General features: G+C 38.4%; 2 protein-coding genes across 4 annotated transcripts; one reads left to right on the top strand and one right to left on the bottom strand.

Moving 5' to 3' along the window:
• Positions 1–1879: 1879 nt before the first annotated feature.
• LOC119480767 (transmembrane protein 241) lies at positions 1880–8713 on the top strand. Its single transcript, XM_037757325.1, has 15 exons — positions 1880–2104; positions 2822–2868; positions 3752–3829; positions 3934–4015; positions 4130–4207; positions 4426–4451; positions 5545–5596; positions 5705–5753; positions 5925–5970; positions 6679–6714; positions 7084–7118; positions 7251–7320; positions 7683–7776; positions 8324–8388; positions 8487–8713. The coding sequence occupies exons 1-15, from the start codon at positions 2033–2035 to the stop codon at positions 8551–8553; spliced, it is 897 nt and encodes a 298-aa protein (XP_037613253.1). The 5' UTR covers positions 1880–2032; the 3' UTR covers positions 8554–8713.
• Positions 8714–9340: 627 nt separating this feature from the next.
• On the bottom strand, positions 9341–18321 carry rbbp8 (retinoblastoma binding protein 8). 3 transcript variants are annotated; one of them, XM_037757321.1, is made up of 19 exons: positions 18120–18321; positions 16990–17142; positions 16807–16849; positions 16585–16680; positions 16411–16502; positions 15020–15092; positions 14483–14664; positions 14304–14399; positions 13337–13410; positions 13125–13192; positions 12598–12889; positions 12184–12355; positions 11937–12025; positions 10508–10649; positions 10240–10386; positions 10065–10119; positions 9824–9911; positions 9600–9741; positions 9341–9445 (listed from the first exon to the last, which is right to left on the bottom strand). In XM_037757321.1, the coding sequence occupies exons 2-19, from the start codon at positions 17087–17089 to the stop codon at positions 9348–9350; spliced, it is 2049 nt and encodes a 682-aa protein (XP_037613249.1). In that variant the 5' UTR covers positions 17090–17142; positions 18120–18321; the 3' UTR covers positions 9341–9347. The 3 variants fall into 3 exon arrangements, with proteins under 3 accessions (XP_037613249.1, XP_037613252.1, XP_037613250.1); XM_037757324.1 differs by having other exon boundaries at positions 16990–17138; positions 18120–18308; XM_037757322.1 differs by having other exon boundaries at positions 16990–17156; positions 18120–18308.
• Positions 18322–18581: the final 260 nt, after the last annotated feature.

Here is an 18581-nt window from a genome sequence, read left to right on the forward strand (position 1 = left end):
TATTGAGTGACTGTCTAAATACCCAGACATATTTTCATCTAGAGGATGTTACATGTTTTTAAGCCAAGTGTCTAATTTTTTCCCATTTAATGCATTTATTTATTCATTTTTTTATGTGTGCAAAATTATGTCTTATTAATTATATCACAAGTTATTTAGCATTGCACTTCTGTGAAGTTGGGGGACTCATAAGGGACAGATAAAAAAAAATGGTCAAAATCAACGCAGCAGAGGCTGAGATATCCTGACTTTTTTATTTATTTATTTTACTTCTAACAAGATTAACTTCCCACAAGCAACAGTTTCTCTTAGGGCTGTAACTAATGAGTATTATCATTATGGATTAATATGACGAATTCTATAAAATGTCAGAAAATAGTGGAAAATGTTTGTAAGCATGTCAAGGTCTGACAGTGACTTGCTTTGTCCGGCCAACAGTTCAAAACCCAAATAAATTATACAAATACATGTATAACTATTATAAAGGCTTTTGTTATTTTACTTTCTTCCTGTTTTAAAATGTATTATAATACTTTAACTTGTTTAAACTGTCTGCGCTTTACTTTTTTGACTTGTAAATCACTTTTAGCTGCATTTTATGTAGCCTATTACAGGTGCTATACAAAAAAAGTTGATTATTATTATAACATTTACATTTATATAAAAGTAATCGTCATATTTGCATGAAATAATACTTAAACGATTTATCAAAGTAGCTAAAATTTATGAATCTAGCTGGCAACTAATTTTCTGTATTGATAGACAGATAGATAGATAGATAGATAGATAGATAGATAGATGGTTATCCAGGCAATGCACCAGAACAGTAAATATACATATCAACACTAGAGATAATATCTATAGTATACACAAAATATAAAGAATATATTAGAATACACTATAGATATACTAGACTACTACAACTAGCTCAGAAAATATAAAATATGAACAGAAAATAACAATAACATACAATAGCAAAGTGTTCATTTCATTTCAACATTTATTTCGAACATGTAGAATACAAAAACAAATAAAGAATAAATAAAGAAAAAGAGACTGATCATACCAACAAGTGGACAGTCAGAAACAAGTAGTATATACATACAATGAAAAACATAAGAAAAATAAATTGTCAAACACTTGATGCCTTGATTTACATATTCAAAAAGGACTGAGAAGAAGTATAAACTTATTTAATCCCATCCCCTTCTCCATAAGTCAATTATTAATTAAGGACTCTAAGAACTTTAAACATGCACTATCTGCAACCATCTTGGACTCTAACCACTGGCACACTTTACACTTACTTTACACTATACATCCTATATACCACTTTATAGACTGCACATATGTACATATTACATTTATTTATTGCACATACATGTATTTATTGACGGACTGTACACAATATGTTCACCCATTCACTCTGTATCTTTTATATCTCTATTATTGTTTTTATCATGTTTGTATACCTTTACCTCTCCTGTGATTCACTCTGTTTGCTGATGTTGCTGCTTTGACACCTGAATTTACCTCCGGGGATTAATAAAGGTTCATCTTATCTTATCTTATCTTATCTTAATTATTAACTAGCTTCCTTATTGAGCCATACATATACTCTAATTATGTTTTCCTAAATTTGTCTAAAGTGTGCAATGACATATACAATAACAAAGTGGACTTGCTCTGTTTTTATTTCGTATATATTTCCATGCTTTCCAACTACAGATGACCGACATATCACAATACATACAGTACTGGTATACTTTTTTTTACCCTGCACAACATGAGAAAACGCCTGTATGAAGCTGCGTGACGCACATTTTTGGGGTCAGTGAACGATCCTCCCTCATATAGACGATCTTTGCCTCCCAGCGTCTTGACGTGTCCTCTCGCAGACAGTGAGGGAAGTTTCCGATCTTGAAATGTCTCTATAGTTTGAAACCTTGGAAACAGGCGACATCATGTCTTCACTTTAGTGTTATGTAGTGTTAGGAGTCATGTCCCTGCTGCAGAGTGTCTGCGGGTCAACATGCAGTGGAGAAGACACATCACTGGCCTCGCTTTTAGTATCGTTTTCGTTGTATCATATTTCACTAATAAGGTGAGTGTGAGAGGATGTGGTTGACCAGTGTAAAGAATGGAACTTATTACTGTGAAAACTGCAGAAAATTGCAATGTAACCCTCCTCATCAGCAAAAAGCATGAAGTTATCATATGATTCAAGATCCTTTTGCTGTAACTAATCATGCATGAACACATCAAAGAAACTACTAACAACAAATGCCCAAGTCTTATTTTGGTAGAAAAAAGTTGCAGGAAATGAATAAGTTGTAAAAAAAAAAAGTACAATATGCCGAATTGAAGAGTGAATCCCACTCATGATAATACACTCAGAGTTGTGTTATACCAGATAAGTGCCTTTTGCAGATATCGTGGACAAACTGAATTGGTAGAATTTTGAAAGAGGTTTGGTGCAAGTGGTGGAACATCTCCTAGAGTCAGAAAGATAAGGTGTAAAAGTTACCACACTGGTTTGCTTATGATAAGCCCATGACCTGAATTATATTATATATTTACTGTATTGTTATTGCTGTTATTATATATAATCTTATCCTAATTGTTTGTTATCACTATCATGTAGTCATATTATTTCTTTATATTAATATTGTCTCTAGGTGGAGGCTTCAGATAAACCCTGTGGGTTTTTTGCCTCTTCCTGCACTTTATATTATTACATTTTTTTTGTTTTATGTTGTATAGTCTTAAATTGTGCAAAATAAATAAACAAAATCAAATATATATTTCTCTTTTTTTCCAGTTTGTCCTGTCAGTGTTAAAATTCACTTATCCGACCTTATTTCAAGGGTGAGTAGCTGAAGGTAAATACTTTATGTTGAACATGTTTTATCCTTTCATGGTCGTTACAGGGTGTGTGTAGGCACTTAAAATGCTGAACAAATAATGTAAATTAACACTTAAACGGCCTTAAAGGTCAATAGTTGACCTTTATAGGCAGCAGTAGCTCAGTCTATAGGGACTTGGCTTGGGAATCGGAGAGTCGCCGGTTCAAGTCCCCGCATGGACCAAGTACTGAGTGTGAACTGGTCGCTGGAGAGATGCCATCGCCTCTTGGGCACTGCCGAGGTGCCCTTGAGCAAGGCATCAAGGCCCCAACTGCCCGGGGTGCCTGTCTCTCCATTAATGCATGTAGGTCCTGTTTGTGCCTGTGTGTACTGTGTAAATAACAGAGTGAAAAAATTGAATTTCAGAAAAATCCAACTCAAGTCTGGCCACCAGTACCAATACCATATTGGCAACATGTTCTTATAACGCCAAAGCAGCCTTTGCGTCGTTACCCAGAGCCATTATGCACCGCTCTATACTGTGAACCATGAAAGCCTGTTCAGTGATCACAAATGAATTTACCTGATTAATGAACCTTTAGTCTGTCTTATTCCCACTTTATTGTATGAGGTGGTGTTATTATGATTAATATTATTATTGTATGACATTTCTAGAAGGTCATGGTTGGCTGTTGCTTTGGGGGAAAATGTTGTTGGTGTTTTTTTTAAGTGCCCTTCTTCTTCTTCTTTAAGACCATCCCAAGTATTGAGAGAAATACATGTACAGTTCATAAAGCTTAAAAATGTGTAATTTAAAACAAATGCTTAAAGAATTTAAATTTTCACACGTCACACCCGAAAAAACCTGCTTTGTGTATGTTCACTAACATAATGCATATTTCTAGATGGCAGACATTAATCGGGGCTGTCCTGCTTCTACTCTCTGGGAAGTTTGGATGGGTGGAAATGAGCCGCATCACCAGGTACTTTTCATAAACTATTATAAGATTCATGCTGGAGTGTTTTTTGCCAGCTGCCAATAAGCACATGCATTATTAAAAGCTTTGTTTCATATGCTTTGTTACAGATCAGCAGCTCTTTCCTGGCTTCCAGGCTCCCTCCTGTTTGTGGGGAACATATACGCTGGTTCCAGGGCCTTATCGCGCATAGTACGTCATCCAACCTACCACTTAGACGTAGTGGCTTTTCAATTACACTTATTATAAATAATTTAGTAGCTTGTTGCCTTATTTCTGAAATGCTTGTTTCTTTTTTCTCTGTAGGACATTCCTTTTTTCTTCACTCTTCAGAATTCCTCTCATGTTGTCAGTTACATAATCTCGAAGGTCGTCCATAGAGAGGTAAGTGCTGCCTGCTGCTGTGTGTGAATATCTACAATTATGTGCTAAGCACTCCCTCAGCTTATTGATTGGAAGCAAATGGAGGGAAATGAAGCAGAAAGGAGGCAGAGCCACCACTAGCTTTATGACCTTGGATACACACACTATACTGTACAAGTCTGCATGTATTATCCTGTATCTCACTCTGTAAAATGTGCTTTGGTCTCTCTTATCGACAGAAGATGCAATGGCTGAAAGTGATCAGGTTTGTGGTTTTCCTCCTTTCTCCTTCACCCGAGCAGTAGTACAGTAAGTTGCATCAAGATGGAATGCAACAGTAAACATTTGTTGACAGTTTCTCTTATGGCAAGTACACAAAGGTTGCAGGAGATGGGACAACACGAGGAAATATGCTACATTTTAGTTCTCCCATGAAAGGAGCATAGATGCTTAAAGCAGAGGGATGCAGTTTAATTTTGGCAGTTTTCTGGAAAAGTAAAAAAAAAAAAGCCAGAATTTGAAAATACGGCCCTCATCCTGCAGCTCATATGCACATGCACATGCTTCATACAGTAACCAGGAGAAGTACTGGTCATTCATTTCAAACCTCATCTCGATCATAATTGTGATCCAGATGAGAACTACCGTCCTGTTTTCTTTGCAAACGTGTGGACCTGTAAAGCCCTTTGAGATGACTAACTGTGATTCGAGGCCCTAGCGAGCTGCAATATCAGTGAAACGTTTCAGAGATGGAGAGATAGTGTTGCTAATAGTCTGGCCTACTGCCGTAGCAACTGTAGCCGTGAGGTAAGCTCACAGCGCCAGCCGCAGCCATGAGTGGAAGGCTCACTATTAGCAATATTTTCTCTCCATCTCTGAAAAGCTTCGCCAATATTGTCTGACTCTTTTTGATAAGTCTTTTTTTCTTTTTGGGGTTACTTTGCAGGGAATCAGGCTTTCGCTATCTGAAGGGAGAGACGTGCATGTGCATGTGCATGTGCAGCCAATAGGAACGCTCTCTCTCTGAAATGACCTGTGATTGGCCAAAGTCTCCCTTAACCGGTTAGACTTTTTAAAGCCTGAAAACAGAGCCATGAGGAGGTACAGAAGTCTAGTTATCTCTCAGAGCACCTGAATTGCAATATGTTGAAAGGCTATAAATGTAATTTTGCGATGCCAAAAATAAACTGCCTACCCTTGCTTTAATAGTAATGATAATGGTGGTGATGTTGATAAAGGTGAAAGATAAACCAATAAAGCACTTTTCTTGTGTCATTATAATAAAAAATACAAACCCCAAAGATGAAATATTCCATACTACATGACTGCATCTTTAAATGTGCTTCTTCCTCTTGTAGCATAGCCCTCATGCTGTTCTCAGCCATCAACCTCCCCGTCCATGATCCTCAGGTAATAATTCATTATCATCTAATGGTGGTTTTCTTATTACAAAACTAGAATTCCTACTCGGGAGGAAGAATAAATCTACTCATGTTTACACGTTTGCTTATTTTACAGTTTGACTACAGTGGTTACCTGTGGGCTGTTGGTCATCTGCTCTGTGTCGGTAAGTTTAAGAATATACACAGATGCTACACTGTTAACTGTAATAGCGCAGGAGTTGCATTAAGGGAAGAACAGCAGCCCGAGTTATGAGCCCTGAGGGACACCACAGATAAATGAAAGAATCGTAATAATCAGTAGAGGCCGAGTGTAAGAATATCATGTCGTCTTTCAGGTGCATACAGGGTGTTTCAAGTTCACTACAAATCCAGTAATTTGAGGTAAGTGGAAGCACAACGACACACTGTGGATAATAGCAGAACACACAGACACTTTGCTTGAAAGTGTGTGTCTCGTTTGTGCCTCTGTTCCTTATCTAACACAAAGTGCCGCTTTTCATCTTAAAGTTGTTAAACCACTCTGCTGACTTGTTTTCTACACATTTAAAGGGGAACACCACCCAAATTAAGAATTCCAATATATTATTTCCATGGTCTAGGAAAGTTCAATCAATGTTTGTGAACATGAGCTACTCTCTCTCAAAGCCAGAAAAAAGTAAGTCTCAAACTTGTGATGTCATAAAGTCTGGAGCTGCTCCATAGACAACGAATGGGAGACAGATTTTGTTGTCCCACAGAAAGTTTTTATTATTTTTTTATACCCAAATGAGCTTTATTCTATTGTAGTGTTCTCAGTTGTGAATCAGAAAATGTACCTTTATACTCACAACATTGCCCTGGGTGCTCTGTCAATGTCATCTATAACATCAATGCATTGTCTATGGAGCAGTTCCACACTTTATACCCTATGACATCACAAGTTTGAGTTTTAGTGCTCTAGCTTTTGGATTTGGGAGAGAGTTGTTCATGTTTACTCATATTTTTTAGACCATAGGAATAACATGTATAAATTTTGAAAATGGGCGTAGTTCCCCTTTAACTTAAAACCAATTCACTGAAGACACTATTTTTGTGATGTTTTCATTGTAGTGACCTGGAGCAACAGTGCATCAACTACTTGTTCAGGTAAGAATACATAATTCTGAATAACTGGATCAGATACATAATAAGGACAATTCAGTTTCATTTAAGGATGGAAGGTTTTACAATGTATTAAATGATCTAAACATTTATGTCCTACTCAGTGGCTGTTTTCAATTCATTATTTATTTATTTCATTTGAGAAACCAACTGCCTTTCAAAGAGGTTTACAAAACTGTCATCTCAAAACAATTTGATGAAACATACAGATGGTCCATTCATGTTTATTTAATTCCCTGGAGCTCTAGAAGGAGGCTGTAGTGACACAGTATGATTCATGTTTGTATATTAAAATCAATCATAAGAGTGCAGCTTCACTAACTAATTTCAGCTTTTCCTGCCTTTACATAACAGTGTCCTGCTGCTGGCCATTGCCGCTCACCCAACAGGTAATGAGTGACCCTGAGCAGATGTTACGTATTACTTATGTTGGTAAATGCTACGATAAAAGTTGCAACTACCCAATGCAGATTTTACGATCTACATTTCTACCTCACAAACAGATCTTTGTCCCTTTACAGGTGACCTCATGGGTGCCATGGAGTTCCCCTCCCTTCAGTCCCACACATTTCACTGCGGTTGCTGTGCCAGGTGAGAGTTTGTCATCATGAACATTGGCTGAGACAAATAATCTTCTTGGTTAATGTGAGAAGCACCACTAGTATAGAAAACATTACAGTGTCAAAATAGAACATGCTTTAGGTGTCAGATGTCATTTGACACGGAGCCCAGACTGTCAGTGTAACCTGTACAGATATATGGTTATAAGTAGATCTGTGTTAGAAAGTCCTAGTAGCGTGTTTCAGCTTCAACAAGTCGACAAAGTATTTCTATCAGCCATTATCCTTTTAAAGTTAGAAATTGCTCCAGCAGGGAAAGCTTCCTCTAAACAAACTTATTTTTGTGTTTTATTGTCTGTTTTCAGTTTAACTCACCTCCGTCTCATTTCACAGTGCACTGCTGGGGTTTTTGTTGCTGCTGGCCACAGTCAAACTAAAAACTGGATTGCCTCTCGAGCACTTGGGGGTCTGGATTTTTTTGTCCAAGGTGATTATAATACATCATATTGACATTTTAATTTAGGTTTAATAGCATTTTATGGTTGAATTAGTAGCATAGTGCACTAAAGGGCTGACACAATATCAGATTATCTCTACATGATTATCGTGGCCAAAAGAATTCACAGTAACCATATCATCGAAATATGTATAGAAAATTTGAAAATAATAATGCGATCGTCAAATTCATCTTTTAATTTTGTTTATTGTGCGTTTTGTCTCTTTTTTGGCAAATGAATTACTCAAAATACAACTGTAGGGAGGTGGAGAAAGTCTGTAACCATAACTGTGTGTATAAAATTATTTAAGCGGCACTGGATTATTTACATGATATTATTGTGTGTAATATTAACATGATATCAATACTGCATTTTTAAATATCACGGCTATCAATGTCAATACCGGTATATCTCTCCACCCCTAGTGCACACAGAAACCCACAGCATCATAATTCACTCAATCAAAAGACTGAGTGAATTGTAATTAGTGAAATGATTACCAGAAGTACAGATTATTTTGCTACTCTTTCCTTCCAGATTACTGCCATGTCCCTCTCTCCGTTTATTTTCAACATGGACATTAATACTTCATCTCTTACTTGGTAAGCACCTCCCTGTTTTAGGTACTGAAATGTGTAGATGGGTTAATATCAAACCACTAATGATTTCTACGACTTGTGTTCCTCTTGTTTGGTTGCAGTGTGGTCATCAGCCACGTTGGAGAGGCCCTGCTGTTGTACTCTCAGAGAGACTCTCAGTCGGGATGAGATAATTGCAGCCCTCCGGATTAACCCGCGACTTGCACTGCATAAAGAGATTTATTTTCTTGGAAAAAAAAGTATTTTATTTTTGCACATTATTTTTGTAATTTCTCATCTGTGCGCTGACAATCTGCCGACCAAATAAAATAATCTATTGTGTAAATATTGCAATTGCTGTGTGCTGTAATTTTAGCAAACCCCAGTGACATTTGTGATCCTATTAAATCCCACTGAATGAAGAGCTGCAACATTTGACGAGGTAAAGCGAAGTGGATTTTTTGTTGTTGAAATAACTCGAGTCATTGACATCACTCCATAGACATGCAGTCATTTTTATTTACACAATGTAGAAAATCTTAACGGGGACATATCATGAAAAACTCACTTTCTTTTTAGTTCTTGCACATACATTTGGGTATCTGGAGTACCTACCAACCCACAAACTGTGAAATAAGACAACCCAGTCAGTTTTTGTGGGCTGTCTAGATCAGAAAACGTGATTCAACAAGCCCTTCAGATGTGGCTCCCCTTCCAATGCCACATGCAGGGTAATTAAAATTTCTTGCAAGCCAATCAGAGCAGACTGGGCTTTTTCGGGAGGGGGTCTTAAAGAGACAGTGTGAGAAAAATGTGTTTTCTTGAACAGTAAAGCATGTAAACATGTTCTAGTAGAAACCCAAAATACGAGTACGAACCTGAAAATGAGCATGATATGTCCCCTTTAAACACAAACCAGTCAAACAGTCTATAGAGAAAGAACTTCTCTATAAATTCAAACAGAGAAAAAGACACGTTTTTTTTTAGCTCTCCTGCTGGTTGTGCTTCGGGGAGAATAAAGCATGGAATGGTTGTCTCCTCCGAGTACGCACCTGGGGATTCTTGTCTTCCTTGATATAACCTACGAGGAAATTAGATCTCAGTATCTATATGTATTTTTCATTGCGTTTTACGTCATTATGGGATGTAAGAATGACATGAGTTTATTGATTCTTGCAGGGGGAATATTCTGCTAATAATGGAGGGGTTTAACTGAAAAGTAAAAGTTGAATTACCTCTATCGATGCATGTTTGAGTTGATGGGAATCCAACTTCCCAGAAGTTTTCAGGAGTACAGGGAGGAATATACAGAAACCGGTGCCTCGAGCAGGCCGACATCTTTTTCTGCTTTTCCCCCTCTGGTAGATCGGCGTAATACTGTTGGAAATAAACATCGTTAAAATAGCATCAGTGAAAAAAACATGTCAGCATTACTTGGCTTTATGATCACGATACTTACAATTTCACATTCCTTGCAGGTAGTGCCCTTCAGTTTTCTTCTCTCATCTTTCTTGCGAATCACAGCCATGTGTGCAAATGCCGGACGTCTAATCCAAAGAGAGAAAATGTACATTGTGGGAACTTGACGATGCCTGTGAGACTGGAAATCTATCTTTTGATTTTTCTGCATAAAAAGATATTGATCATCGAAAAAGCAAACAGAACCTGCTGACTGTACGGCTGATGGGAGTGTTTCTTACCGTGCTTTGTGCCTGTTACTTTGGCTCATAGTGTTTTCATGAGGATCTTGTTGATCTTGCAGATTAAAACAAGCACATGAAGTTAAATTTAAGAACTGACCTCCAATGTCAAACACAGAAATACTGGTCAAATTACCTGATGACAAACACAGTTTCTCTAAATCTAAAAGCCTACCATCGTCCTCTTCTCCTTCATCATCATCATCATCATCACCACAGGGCTGGCTCTGGCCCAAGTGTGAGTTGTTGAAAGACTTGTACTCCCCCTGAGCGGTTGTGTCAAACATCATATCCAAACTGTCATTTGCCTTCTCTGCTAGTCCTAGAAAAGCAGATATGATATATAATCAGTGCAGATAAGACCCATCAGCTTGTGTATAACCTCAGTGTCAAACAAAACCTTCCAGTAAGCATTTAATCTAAAAGCTGAGGTTTATATTCACCAGACACACTGTCCCTTCTGTTTGGGGCATTTTCTCCCCGGCATTGGAGTAAACTGTGACTGACCCAAGTGCGGTCGGAATCCACCAACTCTCCATGACACTCCTCTTCTTCTTCTTCTTCTTCTTCTCCTTCTTCCTTTGGCTAGAATACAAACAGCGATACAGATAAACAGCCTGGTGCAAGAGACACCATCTATCCAATATATCCATATGAACATGTCCAAAGATTTGTTGTTGTTGTTGTTGTATGTGTTTCATGTTAATAAGTAGTTGAAAAAAATCATGACATATGTCAATCACAGAAAATCACAGCAAACACAATCAGTGGTCACAGGTAGACGCTCTCCAACTGGCCTGATATCTGCTAAATGAACACTTCTGTACGGAAGCTTTGAGAGGCAATGAGAAAAAAATTAACAGGTGAAAAAAAAGGTTTTGCCAAGATAATCCAAAATAAAATTCCCAATTTTTTTTCCATCTCTGACACAGGTGGGTAAGGAATGTTTGTTGTTGTAATACTCATTTGTCTAACCTGGAAGAAAACTTGGATACTTTTAGTCCTATTTAGAACATGGGGTAGTGGTGCACTTGAGTCTCTTTTGGCCAAAATGAGTATTACAGCAACAAACTTTTTTTTTTCTCATCTGCCAAACATTTTTTTCAACTGTTTTCAAAGATGAATGAAAAACCAGCAATTAAAAACGCTTTCACAAGCCAACATTTAGTCCGCTTTAATCGAACTCTGGTGCGGTTCAACCTCTGGTGCGGTCCATTTGGGCAGTTGTGGACCAAAACAACCGGTCCGAGACCGCTTGTGAGAGGTGGTCTCAGACTGTTTAGAAGTGAACCAAACCGCAGGCTGCCTTTGTGGGCATTTGTTGAGATGTACTCGGGTAACGACAGGTTAACATGAGTGGGAGAGGACTGACCTGGACTTCTGCAGAAGTCCGATGTTTGCTTGACATCTGGCCCGAAGAGAACACGCAGAATATGCTAAATGAAATCCGCAAAAGCAGTAACGTTTATAAAGTCATGAACTGGAGGAAAAGGGATTTGTGCGCAGTCGGCCCGATGAAAGCTCTCGAGATGAAAACGATAAATCCGCTCCTTCGTACATCCCCCTCAGCTTTTTATTTGGTCGGCTTTAATTTGTGCACTGTGAAACCGAACCAGACTTAATAGAAAACGAACCAAAGGTAACAATTTCACTCTGATTCGATCTAGCCAAATGGGCTATGGCTTGTGAAAGTACCCTTAGAAAAATTATCATGGCAAACCTTTTTTCACCTGTTCTTAAGTCATAAACACAGCAGAAAAAAACAAGTTAGATCAGACTTAGACAGACTCCCTTGCCTCTCAGGGCTTCCGTACTTCTGACACACAACAATAAAGGGCGACTGTTGGTGTATATCAGTTCACGTGACTGTACCTCGTCTCCTCTGCACTCACTGTCGTACATGGACATGGCGAGCGCAGGGTCAATGCTCCACATGGGCTCCACTTTGATCCTCCTTTCAGCTGTGGAAAGCAGAGTTCACATGGTCACATTCAATTCAACTGATTATTAAGAAATACTTGAAATTGTACAACATTCAGCCTACAATCAGAAAAAAATTATGTACATTGCAAAGGCCGTAAGACACAACAAACTGCCAGCAACAGAACACAAAACTCACCAACTTTTCCTTTATGTTGGTCCTGTGAGGTATTCAGATCCTGCCGGAGGTTTCCTTTCTTCCCAACACCGTCCTTGTTTGCTCCTCCTTTAACATTTGGCTTCTTGAAAGCAGGACTTTTAAAGGACACATTTGGGCCTTGGTTGGAAGTCCCATTTAGTTCTGACTGAACCTGTTAAATGTTAAATAAATGACATTTTAAAAACATGGAGGAATTATTCTATCCTAATTACAATGCTTAGAAATGATATGCATTACTATATAAGAAGTATCTTTAAAAAATGGTGGAACAAAGTATAAAGTAGCTATATGAAAGCCAGGACACTAGATTTGGTCTGAAAGTAGTGTTGCAATTTTCTTGCAATCTGATACACAGACACACATTCATATAAGCCTTTGGGACACATCTCTAACCTTGCCGTCCGACAGCCGCTTCTTAAAGCTTTGATTGCTTAAAGGTGTGGAGGTTCGTTTGATCAGTTCAGGTTGTATGTGTTTGCCTTCTTTATGTTTGTCCACCCCTTCCTGGGTTCGTTGTTTGTCCTCCTCTTGCACCTCCGGCTCACTTTCCTCCTTCTTACGCTTTGCTTTGTTAACGGAGCCATCCTCTGCAAACCTTTTGACACTCGGGAGAAGCGATGGGGACCTTTCTGTGGTGGAGTCTGGACTGTGGAGCAGCGTGGATATAGAGGAGGAGCGGTAAGGTCTGAAGACAGGCAAACAAATATGTTTTTGGAATGTTTTTTGTTTGATTGCATGAATAAAAAACACAATTCAATACAATTTGTTTAAATTGAGAGGTGGGGGTTAGCAGCATGCATTGCTGTCTGCCAGTGTTTTGTTTTTTTTGACAAGCCAAAGATGCCAAAGTCTGAATTTACAACTCATGATACGGTCATGTATTCAGCAAATTAACATGTCCCAATCGTTGTCATCCTCACTTTAAACCAGCACCATACTTCCAGGGAGATTTTGAGCTGCTCTGCTGGCCTGCAGTTGGCTCAGTTTTCTGAAAAAAAAGATAACAAGAAAATAAATTACAGATACAATCCAAAGCGCTAAATTAGTGTGAATGATTGTGCTAAAATATAATTATTCAGTTCACACAAAATCTCTTTCATACAGACTTTACACCAGTCTGAAGCCTACATACCACGTGAGGCTTGTCAATAAATTCAAAGCCACAGGTTTCTGCTATGGCGTCTTCCAGATCTAGATTCACATCATCTGAAACGAGACAGAGACCCAACAACATTTTTACACATCTCACAATCAGCAACTTTGCACATGGCAACTGAAAACTTTCAATCTTCTTAAAACTTCAATTCCCAGAAATCGCGTCAGACAAGGTCTTTTTTTTTTATTATTAAAAACTGCAAAAAGTATTATCATGTCTACCATCCCTGCCATTCTATAATGCTTCATATCACATGGACTACTATGTAAGAAGTAGTTTGTATTGTACTTGAGGTTTCATTAATCAGTCCTCTGAGTAGAGAGGATTTAATCTGACACTTTAGGTTGAATTTACAGCGACGCCTCTTTCTGTGCAGCCCCACCGTGTGAATTCGGCTGATATGATGGGTGTGTTTGTGTAGATAAATATTGCCCAGTGCTCATTGAGGGCTTCAAGTAACGGACAGATGGAAGGAAATAAATATGGATTCCGATTCCTGTTCTCTTAAGGTGCTTTCACACCTAACCCGTTTGGTTTGGTTAAAACACACTCAGGTTCGTTTGCTCAGTTAGTACACTTTGTTTTGGCTGGTGTGAAAGCTATTAATCGAACCCTGGTGAAGACCAATAAACTTTTGGCAGTCACCAGAATTTGGTTTCCCCACGTGAGTCCGGATGATGCAGGATGACAGTCGCCAAAAATGTCCAATCAGTGAGTTACCTGTCAGTATGTATAACTTCATGTTCCTCTTGGTTTGTTTGTAAACAGTCAGTGTGACCAGGGACCGGACCAGAACTAAAATGCAACAATGTATTTTTTTCCCCTTGGACCAAATGAACCGAACTACAGGTGTGAAAGCAACCTTAGAAACCAGAAGTAGTCTTCCTGTTTTTATATTTCTCAATTCTAAAATAATGCTGATATAGTAAGAGTACAGTCATACTTGAGGTTTGGGATGAGTCCAGTTCACATGTGTTGGGTACAAGCACTTGTGCTCTTCCAGGATTCTTTGTAGCGTCAACAGGCTCTTTATCCAGTACTTTAAAAAGAGAACACACGTTAGACGACTTAATGCATTCAGAAAACAGAAAAGGTCTGAAAGTTAGTTTAAAGCCGACTGACCGCTGAAGAGCGAGTAGTTAAACCGAGGTAGAGGCGTCTCTGCATAGCGAACGTGCTTCATTTTGTCGACATCTCTCCGTTTCCTCAGTTTGTTTAACACAGGCAGCGAGCTTTGCAGGATTGGCGAGTCTGGGATGATGCCGTCTTCTTGCTCCGGGGATGAGGCCTGCTGGGGCTCTGAGCTGATAAAAAACAACACCTGCAATGTTTAACTGGGAACTGAAACTTGACTGTGAATGCTTATTCCAGTGCAGAACACCACAGCTTAGAAACTCACTAAACTAGCGCTATAAACCTGTCCTTCCATAGAGGTGTATGGAGGACACTTGAAACCTGACTTGCAATCAAAGCAGAAGTGAAACCACTACGATGTATGTTTTGGCTTCAAGACCTACAATATTTATAGTTATCTTGGGCAGCTTTTAAAGAGAAACAGCTGATAAAATATAGAAAATTCGAAGTATTTAATTAATTTTAATATTTATGTCAAAGAGAACAGCTTGACAAAACATGACTGTAACACACTAAAGAGCTTACCGGGACATCTTGAATTTTTGCAGTTCAGCATGTAGTTTTCTGTTTTCATCCTCAAGGTTGTTTCTTTCATTCTCTGGAGAACAAACGACACACAATGTTTCACACACGCTACATCACAATTAATAGCAATATGCTCTTCAACATGCTAGTAGCCATATTTTGTGGTACACTGGTATAGTCAATATAAACTCATAATTTACAGCAGTACATGCCATGTATTCTCATGAACACAGGCTTGTCTATATGCAAAGAAGACTGTGTTCATGGATCTGCAGCCATACTAGCAGCTCTGTGGGGCTTTATTTAGGTACTAGCATACTAACATTTACTACTTAGGACTAAAAACAAAGTACAGCTGAGGCTGGTGGGAATGTCTTTTGGGAATGGGAAGAGGATGGGAATTGGGTCATAAACTAAATTATTGAACCAATTGAAATTGTTATGGCACTAAAGGAAAAGTTAAGGCAACACCAGTTATTAAGATTGTTTGGGCAAAATGAAGGTCTGTCTAAAATGTTGTGCCAATCCATGGAGAATATGTTGAGCTATTTCTTAGGATAAGTGAAACATTTAACTTGCTGGTGGCGCTACAGGAAAAGTCAGGGGATAACCAAAGTCATAGGGATCTCAATTGTTTCATCTCATAGCTGTTGAGATATTTCAGTCTGGATCAAAATGGTAGAACAAACCGACATTGCCATCGCTGGAGTGATGCTGCTAGCATGACTAAAAAAATGCAAGCCTGAGAAAAAGTTTTAGGCTACATGTTAAAAGTAAAGACGCAAATATCTTCTTCAAAAATAAACATAACAGTACAGTTTTCTGATCATCGGAAAGCTTACAAACAAGGTTACAATTTCAATACTTTTAGTCCAAAATAAATACTGTATGTATGCACATTAGGTGATTTCTTGTCCTTAAATCTTTTTTTTTTCTTTTCATTTTTTAAATATGTTATAGGGTAGACACTTCTTTACATCTCATGAAGTTTTCATGTTGCTGTCGCTTGAGGAGCAGCAGCAGACTTCTGAGTATATGGGGTGTGGACATGGATATGAATCTATGATTTTCAGTTTCACCTCAAATATTACTTCAGTATTCCTATTTGTTTATCATCCCATGACTGAAGTAAACAAAAAGGTGAAGATCATTACTTTTTATGTTGGTCTTTTGAAGTCAAGGGCTGATGTTGGGAAAGTAAATGATATGAAAGGTTCCTTTGGTTTCTACCTGATACTGCTTCAGACCAGCACCATACCAAGCGCTTCAAGCAGCCATACTAAGTGTGTAAGCAGAACTTTCTTTTTTTTTTACAACAGGAAGGGTGTTGAGCTGCAGTTCATCACTTCTCCATCCGACAATGGAATAATAAAAATAATGACTAAACTCACTCAGTTTGGCGATGAGGCGCACATTCTGATCCTGGTTATTTTTTAGGTTCTCCTTTAAGATGGCACATTGATCACACTCAGCTGCACAGAGCCTGGAAACAGAGAAAAAAAATTGCTAGTCTTTGTTGTTACATATAGTTTCTAACAAAGTTAACCTGTTGTGGAGGAAGTTACCTTTCCTCCAGGCGAAAGATGGTATCCTGCAGGGTTTTGTTTTGCTCCTTTTGCTGCTGGGTGCGAATGTGAAACACCTCAAGACTCTGAGCATCTCTGTGGAAAAACAAATGCAATGACAGGTAGACTATATTCAACTATTCACAAATGAGTTTCTAAAGCCAGGGTCAAAAATACTCATGTTATTATCATATTTAAAAGTTAGTGACACAATATACTCACAAATAGCGCGCCTTTTTCAACTTGTTCACTTTTGCTTCCAGTTCTAAAAACAGCAACAAATGCAGTGTTGAAGAGTGTGAAACACAATGCAAAGAAAAAGTATCTGACTTCAGTATAACCTTCATGAACCATTGAGGAAGTTCACTTCATGTCTACACATACAATACATCATGGGTCAGTTACCTTGAAGTGCATTCTGGTGGCACTCTCTGAGCTGCCTCCATACATCTTCAAAGGGGTCAGCTGGTTTGGGTGTCCCGCTGCTCTCTCCTGGGCTGCTCATCCTCCATTTACTGATGAAACACAGCCAGCCCTCCTTCCACCTGCCAACACTACCTGGAAAGAAACAGCTTCATCACATATTTCTGTATTAATTCATGATTTAATGTACGAGCATGTTGGTCTCTCAATGTTTAATACTAACTACTACAGTATGCTACAAGCTCAGCCTTATTTCAGTCCTATCAATACAGCTAGCTAACTACATTCATCAAGGACCCTCACTACCCTTCTCACGGCCTGTTCTCCCTCCTGCTGTCTGGGAAGAGGTACAGCAACATCCTGCTGCAGGTCCAGCAGGATGCTGAACAGCTTCTTCCCACAAGAGGTTAGGCTTGTAAATGGACTGTGTCCCCTCCCCACACACACACACACACACACACACACACACACACACACACACACACACACACACACACACACATCCAACCCCCCAGCATCAACACAGAAACAGTTTTTAAAGCTAGTCACCTGTCAAAGACAATTTTTGGAACAGTAGTGCAAACAGCACTTTACTAAGGACATAAATGCACTTTTCACGACTGCAAATTGTGTGCATGACTGCAAATTGTGTGTATGACTGCAAATTGTGTGAAATTGTGTCTGAAAAGTTTACTTATTTATTTTTTTATTTTTATTTTTAGGTATGTTAATTTTAATACTTATTTATTCTATCCTTTTTAATGCACTGACAGGAGCTGGGAGACAATATTTCCTTCTGTGTATGCAAATACTCAGTGACATGACTATAAAGTGAATCCTGAATCTACATTACAACAGTTTATATTGGACATTAACACGATTTCAGCCAATATCCTTCATACCTATTTACCATCCTTGGTATCCCCAGTTTCTACCTCTTTTGTATTATAAACCTAAGTTAACTAGAATATATGGAAACATTAAAAACAAGTACAACTCATAGCTCATAGCTAACGTTAGCTGCTGTAACTGACTGTAAACAAACTAACCTTACAGCACGGTCGCTCGTTAGATAACGTTAAATTACACGACAACTTACGAACAATACTTACATCAATGAGTCCTAGACACATGTAGAGTGTTATAGAGGCTGGTTTTGTTGGTTTAGTTGTGTTTGTAGGTTAATGTAGTATAAATACTCTCATGTTTGTAACTTCAAAACAAAATCCAAATTCGCGCGCCGAGATGCATGCTGGGAAGTCTTCTTCTACTTCTGCTGTTATTCTGGAGTCTTCTACGCCCCCTGCTGTTCAAACCTACCATTACAGCCAGGGAATGAAGAAGAACAAGAACAAGAAGAAAGGCACTTTATTAATCCCCGAGGGGAAATTCAATTTCAGGGATAGTCAGGGATTAAGGTTACTGTCTGTTACCACTGACTCAGTGTTTACTATGGGTGGACGAAAATATTGAGTATTGCAATATTGTGTTTTGTGATACTGTTTTAATTCTCAAAACCCCTGTATTGAATTCTAATTAATAGTTTACATGCAAAGATTAACTCAGGAAATACT

Source organism: Sebastes umbrosus, chromosome 21 (genome assembly GCF_015220745.1).
Source record: "Sebastes umbrosus isolate fSebUmb1 chromosome 21, fSebUmb1.pri, whole genome shotgun sequence".
Lineage (NCBI taxonomy): Eukaryota > Metazoa > Chordata > Actinopteri > Perciformes > Sebastidae > Sebastes > Sebastes umbrosus.